The sequence below is a fragment of the Hydractinia symbiolongicarpus genome, chromosome 9, assembly GCF_029227915.1.
Source record: "Hydractinia symbiolongicarpus strain clone_291-10 chromosome 9, HSymV2.1, whole genome shotgun sequence".
NCBI lineage: Eukaryota > Metazoa > Cnidaria > Hydrozoa > Anthoathecata > Hydractiniidae > Hydractinia > Hydractinia symbiolongicarpus.
In genome coordinates, this window is record NC_079883.1 from 19,511,926 (window position 1) to 19,522,492 (window position 10,567).

Below are 10,567 nucleotides of genomic sequence, written 5' to 3' on the forward strand. Positions count from 1 at the left end.
ACGATATTATGGAAATGTCCTCGATACTCGTTCTCCAGAAGGTCGAGAACACGCTGCGTCTTGCCACAAGAAGTGGGCCCTGTGAATATGCTTGTACACGGATTTTTTAACTTGTGTATACTCTCGGGTATACACAAACATTTCCGGTGCTTACTTAGGTGGCATCATGGAACGCTTATACCAGCCTTGTTTTATTGCGTAATTGTCAAATAAGATCGCACCAGTCATATATCCAGCGAGCTTAAGCCCATCCTCCAGATCCATTTTCGCGCCTGGTCGAGAAACACCTAATGCTTTTTTGGCATCCAGTGCCAAGACTCTTGTATATGAAACTAGTCTGACAGACTCCCACAGGCTATCAACAACTTCCTTCTGATATTCTTTGCTGCTCATTTATATTATACTCTATCGCATGTGAAAAATATCAATCTCTGGCTTTGAAGGTTTTTGCTGAGCCGCTGGTGTACGTGTTTCGGGAATCTGTTGAGTACTCGCAGATTTTTTACGGATATAATATATGACACCACCAATACAGGCGAGGATAATAAAGCCTCCCGCACCATATATATATATACTTCCCATGGATTTGGAGGTACCTGTGGAAGGTTCCTGAATCTCTTGGGAAGTACCTCCCTCCATGTTCTTTTTCAAGGCGGCCTTGTTCTTGCGGTTCCATTCCGCAAGTCTCTTACCAGCAGCAACACGGCCCTCGTTTTTCTTGGTGATAACTTGGTTAGTATTGTCTTCACTCATTTGTTATAGGCAATAAGACCTGTAACAAATCACTTTCTTTTTACATTAAGAACAAGGGATAGCCCCTGTTCCTCAAGGATCTCCATAGTCTCTTTTATCCCCGTGATTATAGCTTCAGGAGTATTTATATCTCTCTCAAAATATCTCATGAACTCCCTAAACGTCATTGGTTCTTTCTTGGGTGGAGCTTTCCCAAGCCTTCTCTCCATCATCAGTGCAGCTAGTCTGTTACCTTGCGCAACCCTTCCCGGGTGTTTTTTGTTTACTTCAACAATTTTTTCAACGGTCTCGGTTTGTTGTATTTGCTGGTTTATAATAATACTACACGCGCTACTCATCTTTTTGTTAATCCTCATCAATCTCTCTCTTCTCTTCAATAGACTTTGAGAGCTGGGTATGATTTATGGTGTGCGCCGCAACGAGCAAAGGCGCGAGGAATCAACCAAAGGCTGTGTAAACGATAATACCAAGATCAGCCATGTTCTCCCTAATAACGGGGTCGTTTTCTAAATCATGACGAAGAGCCTCGGGACTATCAAGCGGTACAATATTGCCTATGACCTTCGTATACATACTTATTGCATGGGTACTGAGAGCCAGTCTTCTGCCCCTTTTCCTGGAGGTCGCATTCAACCACCTTGGCGTGTATTTTCTCGATTACATCTCCCGTGGCTTTGTCGATGAAGCTATCGCTACATTTTTTAGGCAGTAAATGTGGCTTGGTCTTTCGTATATCTTTGAGAGCTTGGCGCTTATCTATAGGTTGATCAACAACCTCTGCCGGCGTATCAACATCGAATATTTCTGCTAAGTCGTGAGCCATGTTTATTAAACGTCGATATTTCAAATAACCGATAATAATCAAGACATAAGGTAGTAGCACTGCGATCAATAGCAATACCTCCATTGTTTTATTTCTTCAACCGGTAATGTCCCCTCGCCGGTGTGGTGATCTGATCTGTCTGAACGATCCTCTTATCGTCGGCCCTATCCTTGTGACTTCCTGGGTGTATAAATTATGGCCTTTGTTATTAATACAACGCCAAATTTTGTTAATATCGATGCCTTCCTTCAGACATTGCTCATAGTCCTCGAAAGTGATACATTTTTAGTCACAGCTCTCTTGACACCTTTGGCTTTGCGATCTCCGCCCTCTTTCGTTAATGCTTTATAGGCGTAGGCCCTCGGCCTCAATGTGATGAAATGTGTTATAATTTTGCCGCCTAGCTCATCCTTCATTAAGCGTACTACCTTCTTGTTTTTACCAATGGGGAGAGGCCTACCATTATCTTTGCTATAAGCACTCGTGTCGAAATGTGCTTCTACATCATCAGCAATATCGCGATAAAAATCTTCTGTTCGTATGTGGTACACGAAGGAACCAGTATCCATATAACAAATCCGCAACTTGCTACCTTACTTTGGTTACATGTAGTTGTAGTGGAACTCGTACATGATGGTCTTTGACTGGTCTAAAATAGCTTGACCAATATACAGGGGCTTGTTCATTTTCATTCCCATTCTGCCCATTTCAATACCCATCAAATTTTTACTGAAACAAGTGCCGCTTTTAAAGTTTGGTTGCATAGTGAGTTTTGCGTAAGCGGCTTCATTCGTGACCAGCTTGATGTTCTGATGATTCCGTACATTCTCCATCGTCTTTCCAAAGACCGATAAATTCATAAGCTTGTAAAAGTCCTTCTCGAACTCGTTTTTGGCGGCAGTTCTCAGCTTCGTGTTGTGATCTATATATGGCTTAAGCCAGGCACTATGTTTGAATTGGATAGCGCGGTGCACCTTTTTAAGCTCGAGGCCGTGTTTCAGGGCTTGATGTAGAGTCCCAATGTGTGCCACGTATTTCCGCTTATGTTCGAGATTTGGTATTAGTTTCTCGACCCTGTGAACCACCTTTCGCTCCGGCAGGAAAGGGAGCTCGTTGTACTTGTCATGTAGGCTCTTTGGGTAATCAATGTCAACCTCCAAGATGTGTCCATGCTTGTTGTCAGCGACGAGCTTATCGATCTTCTTTTCATTGATTACCTCTACATTTGATATCAATTTAAAGCCATGAGTTGGGAGGGGTTGTTGCATTGCCCACCCGTACAGGTTGTTGGCGTCTAGGTACTGCAGGTACGATGATTCCTGAGAATGATCATATTGATCCCCCATATATTTGTTGTTGGCTACTGCATACCTATATACAGACTGGGTGATCCCACCCCTTATTCCTTTTTCAAACATCAGGAGCATATCAGGATCCGTTAGGAGCTCCAGCTTGATTTCTGTGTATTTGAGTGCTGCTTTCCATGCTAAGCCGGGTGCGCTGTAGAAATGGGCAGGATCGAGCTTGTAGTTCTCCTGGCACACGTTTCGAAAGCTCTGGAAGATGTCAGTCAATAGCAGGACATCCGTCACTAAATACGCATCGTGGTAGTCACCCATGGTGGTCTCTGAGCCCTTTGGAATAATAGCATTCCATACCTTCTGGGCATGAGCATAATCATGATCGCTTATACAATTCATTTTTAAATTGCTATAGAAGGCCTCTCCAGGTTGAAGCTTAGTCTCTTTGAATCGTCGCCAACTATTCATATATTCGTATGGGTAAACTCCCTTTCGAAGCATGAGCCGGAATAACTCATCATTGCTAAAGTAGTAGCCCATGGCTGGTGTATTGGCCTTCAATCGCTCCTTGTCTTACTGCTTCGAGGTATTAGATGAGCAACTGCTGCACCAAAAGCTTGCCATATACTCATTGTTGATATCTAAAAATTCCAGCTTTGTCTCATCGCACTTCTGACATTTGATTCCATCTTGGTTAGTACCAATAAGATTACCTGCCAATTTTTCCAATGAAGAGGACATGAAGCGACAACTATCGATGAACCTGATTTCTATTTTCTTGTAATATTCGCCGTCGCCATACCCCATGCCTGCAATAGGTACTTTGATTTTTACATTGAAGCTGATGTACTTCTCGGTATTCTCGGCAATACAACCTATATCCTGTGTGTCATATTTTTCACCAAGTTCACGTATGAAAAGATGGGCATCATACCCTGATAGGTTGTGGAATATCACAAGTATATGATTAGGTATCTTATACTTGAGGTTACATGTGTTGTGAGCCGCTCCCCGATATAAGCCCGTGTAGTGACAATGGTCCCTCACTCTGCGATTTTCATCGTTGAATGGCTTCATGCATATATGGCAGATATCTGCAGCATCATATTCATTCTTCTCCTCCTCCGTTAATGGTAGCATAGGTTTCTGGGGAAATAGAGAGTATAGCCGCTTCACTTCGTCCTCTATATGTTGAACGAAGAGCTTTACACATCCCTCACCCCTGCACTTGTATAGCGGATCAGGGACCTCTCCATATGCAAAGGTACTGTATGTTGCCCAGCCGCATGGTTCATGTTTGTTCAGCGTCTTAGTCTTCGTATCCCGAGCATTCTCTTTCATCGGGATCAACAAACTCTCGAAATCAGCGAATATTAGAAACGGAACCTTAAACTGTTGGTGACCATCTTGATAATATAGCCACTTTTCCTTTTCACTGGGCATCGTGATTTTTACCGCTTCATTATCTTTGCAGTATCCATAATGGTTATCGCGGGATTCTATTGTATGAAATTCCTGTAAGCAACTCATGCAAAAGTGCTTTTTGCCGTGGTTTTTTGATATTTCACGTCCTAGTAGTCTTGATAGATTTTTGATGGATACGTAATGGTTCCTCTTCTCATCGGTAAGTAGTAGCAGATTAACCTGAGTATCCCTTTCGTTAAATGCCGATCGCCGTAAGATATTAAAATTTTTACCTGTTACATACAGAACGTTCACGGCAATGTCGGGATTGTTACGCTCAAATTTTGTGATTTCCTTGATATTAGTAGGAAATTCTATACCATCCCAATTATATCGCTCCTCATATGGTCGAAGCTTGCTTATTCTCTGATGGTTTGTACCTATCTCTTCGTGATGTATGGCAGCTATAATTGCCCATTTAAAACACTCATCATCATCATTGATAGGGTTGATGATGACTTTTTTCATCGCGATCCATTTTGGTGTAGAGATATATGATGAGCCCTTTGTCAATTTAAGTTTATGAAAATCAACATCTAAATGTTGAATGCGACCAATCGTAAAGCCGCTCTTGGGTAACGCGGGATTCTCCACATGCATCTGCGTGAACATCATATCCATCGATTCATCAACGATGGTACCTTGAAATACTGCTGTCATGTTGCTATGAAACACCTTGTGTACTTCTATGAACTTATTGGTACCATCGATGGGCTTCCGCCATGGGATCCATAGAGAGCACTGAATTTTTGTAGATCCCATTTCTTCCACTTGGTTTTTAATGAGTGCTTTTACATTTGATCGAACCATGCCCAAGTAGCCATTGATATCTGTTCCAGCAATGCCAGCTATACGATAACTTCTAAAAGTCTTATGAATCGCATGCTTATGCTCCTGTGGCGTAAAATCTTGGTTCGGTTGCTCTGAAGCATGATCTTCCTTAGCTTCTTCCTCGATCTCACCAACAAGGGTCTTCTTGACATCATCATATAGGGAGAGTATTCGAGTTTTTATCAATTTAAATGTTTCCCTTACTGGTTTCTTGATACTCCCCAGTACATGTGATAGTAGGCACTCTGACCACTCCCGCAGCTTACTATTGACTACTGGACGAGTTCTCTTCAACTCTTGGCGTTCAAACTCATTCATTTCCTCAAACGTGGGTACATATGGCTCGGTGTTCCTCTTAATTACTCGGGTTTTTGCCATTTCATGACTCTCAAAAATGTCCATAACTTGTGGTGAGAATGGGTTAGGCTGGGTCTCTAATAAAACAACGAGGTCTGCTTTGCGTAATTTTGAATAACCCGTAAGCCCACGGGTTTTCGCGATTGCGTGTAATTGTTTTACGGTATTTGAATTCAAATCCATCTCCTTTATTATATGTATTTTTTGATTCCAACCAAAAAATTTCTAGCACGGTCATGATAATTCTTACTCATATTCTGTATAATAGCATATATACTATATATGCTATTGCGCATGCGTTGATGATGTCATATAAAATATATGCAGCACCAAGAAAACATTAAGCATGGAAGATAAGAAATTCATTAAAGCAACAAAAGGTTAGCATTGCAATTTAGGTTGACCGCATAGTCCAGTTAAACCATTTCGCACAACCAGTGTGGAGTGCTTCCAGTAAAACACTTACGGAGGTCTGCTTTAGCAAAAACTATCAGACGACATATTTTATTTCACTTAATCTGTTTCCCTATAAAGGTTGAAAAACTAATGTTAAACAATGACCGGTCAAGCAGTCAATACAATAAACCACATTGATCATCAGGATACAGGTATATGTGTTACACATCCAATGAGAAGCCCTTTAAGAAATGCTGTTTCAAAAAAAAAAACACCAATGTAACTTCAGATCAAATAAAATAATAAACATACTACAGTCTGTCGTATACCATGCAAATTAATTACCTCTCACAGACAAGATTGAATATATATACTGTCCACCCTGTTTTTTTTATAAGAAACCAGTTTTGGCTACTGAGGCTCAAGTTTCTCATTTTTTTCTGATTTTGAGGCTAAAAGTTTCTTAACAGTTCTTAATTTTGACAACATGGAAGTAGATGAGCTTTACCAGCGATGAAAACATTTTTGACCTATTTCTTTACAGTTCAAATGATTTTGTTTGTACATAAGTGATATATACTAGTGCTGTGTTAGTAGTATGAGTATTGCTTTCTGATAATTCATATCGCTTTTGGAAATGAAGGGTTGTTTCTTTCTTAATATATAGTTCTAGTTTTGTCTGCTATTTGAACAATTAAAAAAGTGCTAAGAGCTCACTGTAATATTTTGTGTAATAGTTTATGGTCTGGAGGAGCTTGAGGTACTGAGCCAAACTAAGTTTCTTAATATTTTCAAATTTTGAGCCTCGGGTTTCTTGTAAGCGTGTTCTTATATAAAAAAAGTGTGTATCACAAAAAACAGGCTGTATTTGAGCTTACATTGAAAATACTTTAATCATAGCATAACTAATAAAAATGAGCTTTTGGTGCTTGTTTTACAGAGGAAAAATTAAACAGGCAGGCAAAATTGTAGAACCCCTCCTGATTAGTCACTGAGCAGCAAGCTCAATAAATACGTATTTTATTCAAACTGGTATAGCCGAATTGTCATTTTGTACTGAGGAAAAGACTTGCCATCCCGAAAAAGGGATGGCAAGTCTAAAAATATCTGAGCCAACCCTTGTTTCATGGGTTGAAGGCTAGTCCAATAGAACGCCCTTTCAGACATGGTCTGCAGAAAATTTCTACATATCTGAGCAATTTCAGAGTAGTTTCATATATTCCCAAGATCTTTTGTGCAAATCTACAGGCAAAATAAACATGCAATAATCCGTAGACCAACCAGCCTATTACAAACTTTGATTTTGAGTGCAGGCATTTTTTGATGTTGAAATTAAAATCTAGTTTTTGCATGCAGATTAATTTACAACATACATAAGTGAAAAAATGCTACTAGCCTAACAATTTTTTTTATCATAACTTAAATAGTCGGGAAGAACTGATAATTAGCCTTTAAAGGACAGCTAGCCAATACAAGAAATTATACGATACACAGTAAAATTAGCTGCTTCTATGGCTAATTATACTGTAGAGATCTTATTTCTTCAATTTCTACACTTTTCTTCGATATCGATCTTCCAATAGTCATCTACCTAGTTTCATAGCATGTTATGCTCCAATAAAAAAGAAAATAAGAACAAGAAACGACTGCCCATGAAAGATATGTATTCATTTTCAAACTAATACTGGCTAATTAACCTTATAAATACGGACTTTCCTGGTACTGCATGGCCTCACTTCCATATTTATAGTGTATATTATATAATTAGCTGATTCAATTTATGAATGCTCTTGATACGACAACGCTGAGTTTATGGAAAAACATTGAAAAGACGTAGTCAGGCGTGAAAAATATGGGGAAGGCATACCCTACAATCGACATATTGAAGAAAATTGTGGAAATTTAGGCAAAAAAGATCTCCACCGTATTATAGCCGTATAAGCATCGACTAACTATCTTGTCACAAGCTAATTATCAGTTCTCCCGACTGTTAATTTTCTTCTTCTATATATTTTGTATTTTATTATCCCGTCAAAACGTAAACATTGAAACTCTATTGAAACTTTATACCACTGGGATAAAATATTTTATTCTGTTGCTGTGAAGCTAACACTATAAACTATGATGTATGGAAAGATACTTTGTTAAGCAGAGTATTTCAGCTAAAATTTGCAGGGTATTATTACAAGATTTATAGCTGACCTGAGCTGAAGCTAGCCACAAAACCTGAAGCTAGCCACAAAAGTAAGGAGGCATTCCTTACTTTTGTGGCTAGCTTCAAGTTGGTAAAAGATAACACAAGAAGTAATAACACGTTGGATAGCACAAAATGCACTTATAGCTACCAAACTAAATGACTTTGGAGAAAAGCACAAAATGGCTGGCCTGCTATATAATGCGTGTACCCTTAGGGCCATTTGATTTTCAATTTAATTGAAAATTGAAAATCAGAAATAATGGCTAATTTTGATTTTTAATTTAATTTAAAAATCAAAAATCAAAATTATTTAATGATTTTTGAATTTCAATTTAATTTGAAAATTAAAAAATTTAAAATTTAAAGTTTAAAACTAAAGAAAGATCAAAAAACAATAATTGAAAACTCAAATTTAAATTTTGCTTTTCAATTTTAAGTTTCATTACGCACGCGACACATCGGTTAAACGTCAAACCAGTCTCCTCCCCAGGGGTTCTTATCTAGGGACATGGTCAAAGTAAAGGGCGAGATTCATATCAAACCTATCCTTCTAGATCAGACTTTATTACATCCGAATGTTAATCGGAAATTTAAAATATTATAACAATAATAGACCGTCATATATTGTGTTCAATAAGAGGCTGTCAATGAATGTCAACAATTGTTTAAACAAAAAGAAGATTTAAAAAGAATAAATATTAATATTGCTTCTGATTGGTGTAGTTACAATTTTTAAATTTCTCCTATAAACGAAGGGACTCTGTAAATATTTGATCTCAAACACTTTTTAGATTAGCATAAACTTTTATTTCCAGATCTTTTTTAACAAAAGAAATCCAAGAGAATAGACGCATATCAAACAAAAGTCAATTGAAACGATATTGGTAATAGAAAGAATATATCTGCCTGGCAGTCTCAGGACTTCCTGAAAACTTTGAGCACCAATTTCAGCTCCTTATGAAACGCTCCTAATAAAAAAACTATATGCAGGAGTGCAGTGGGTTGGTTAAAAAGAAGCTGTTGGTTCATTGCATCATATTTGATCGCGAAAAAAAAAAAAAGATTTTTAATTTTTGATTTTTAATTTTTGATTTTCAATTTTCAAATATTCAAATATTTTAAAATATTTGAATTTTAGTTTATAAATTTTGAATTTCAAAATATAAAAGTTTAAAAAACATTTAAAAAAAGAATTAGTACCAAAATTTTGATTTCTGATTTTCAATTAAATTGAAAATCAAATGGCCGTAAGGCTACACGCATTCTATATATATACGCCAGTTATAGCCAAGATAATAAAAATGATTTTACTAAGATTTACATGGATGTGATGGTATCTTTATTAGCATATAGAAGCATAGAAAACATAGACAAAAAGAGATCTTTTCCAAAGCTGAGCTATGCAACTTTCAAAATCGCAGATTAAACGTCAATTTTAACTAACCGCGTCCGAGTACGCATATCTTCACTTAAATCTCAGAAGATCAGGATTTTGTTCGAGCTTTCAGCCGAAACTAGAAGCTGTGTGTTCCACAACTAATAATATACCTTGCCCATCACATGGCATTGATTTGTATCCTTTTAATAAATTCCCTCTTCCAATCAAAAAGTCAAAGAGAGGTTAAAGAGGGAATATTTAAACAACCTGGTTTTAATGCAGTTTATGGTAAAATTGTGTTCTTGTTTCTTATTTTTAAAACGTACTTTCTTTTACAGATCAGCTGTTATCAAACCATGCACCATCAGCATTTAAAAAAGATTTTCAACAAAAGAGTAGAAGGCCTAAATACTGAAATATTCAAATCCTATTATATATTTATGGCTGAATTATAATTAACAATCAACTACTTCACCCTTCAAATTGACCTCGTTCAGAAGTTTTTACATTCGAATCGTCAAGTTTATACATAACAAGATATGTATTCTGAAATTTTTAGAATTTTCCTGATCAGTTTTAAAAATATCCAGTTAAAGTTTTAACTGTTATTTTAGAATACTTCACATAGCTATGTAAAATTTTTATTTTTTATTTATTCAGTTGTTTTTAGTTAAAATAATAATTGAGAATACTCAATGATTTGTTTACCCCACAATTCTCCGTTTTCAAGGTCTACTTCAAATTTTAAAATGTTTCAGGCTAATGGCGGAACTTTTTTAAGATTAGCATCAACTACTCTGTCTTGAGTGATAATATGCAGAAGTTCGACTCTCCATTTTATACGAAATTCGTTTTTGGCGGACGAAAGGTTGAATATACTGACTATCTTATGGTTTCTACATGTTCCACAACCATAAGGTCAAAATACGATAGCCGTGCGCGCGTCTTCTATTAGTACTCTTTTTTTTAAAAAAGTTAACTGGAAGGATAGTAGGTCTCCACAATTGCACGAAAGACGTTGCTAAAGGTGGAAATAAAGCTCAAGAAACTGGACTTATTAATGGGAG

At 37.3% G+C, this 10,567-nt stretch overlaps 1 protein-coding gene across 1 annotated transcript; it reads right to left on the reverse strand.

Annotated features, from left to right (window-relative positions):
- Positions 1-2,178: 2,178 nt before the first annotated feature.
- Positions 2,179-3,417, reverse strand: LOC130657812 (uncharacterized). Its single transcript, XM_057460808.1, has one exon. The coding sequence runs from the start codon at positions 3,415-3,417 to the stop codon at positions 2,179-2,181; it is 1,239 nt and encodes a 412-aa protein (XP_057316791.1).
- Between the last annotated feature and the right edge of the window lie 7,150 nt (positions 3,418-10,567).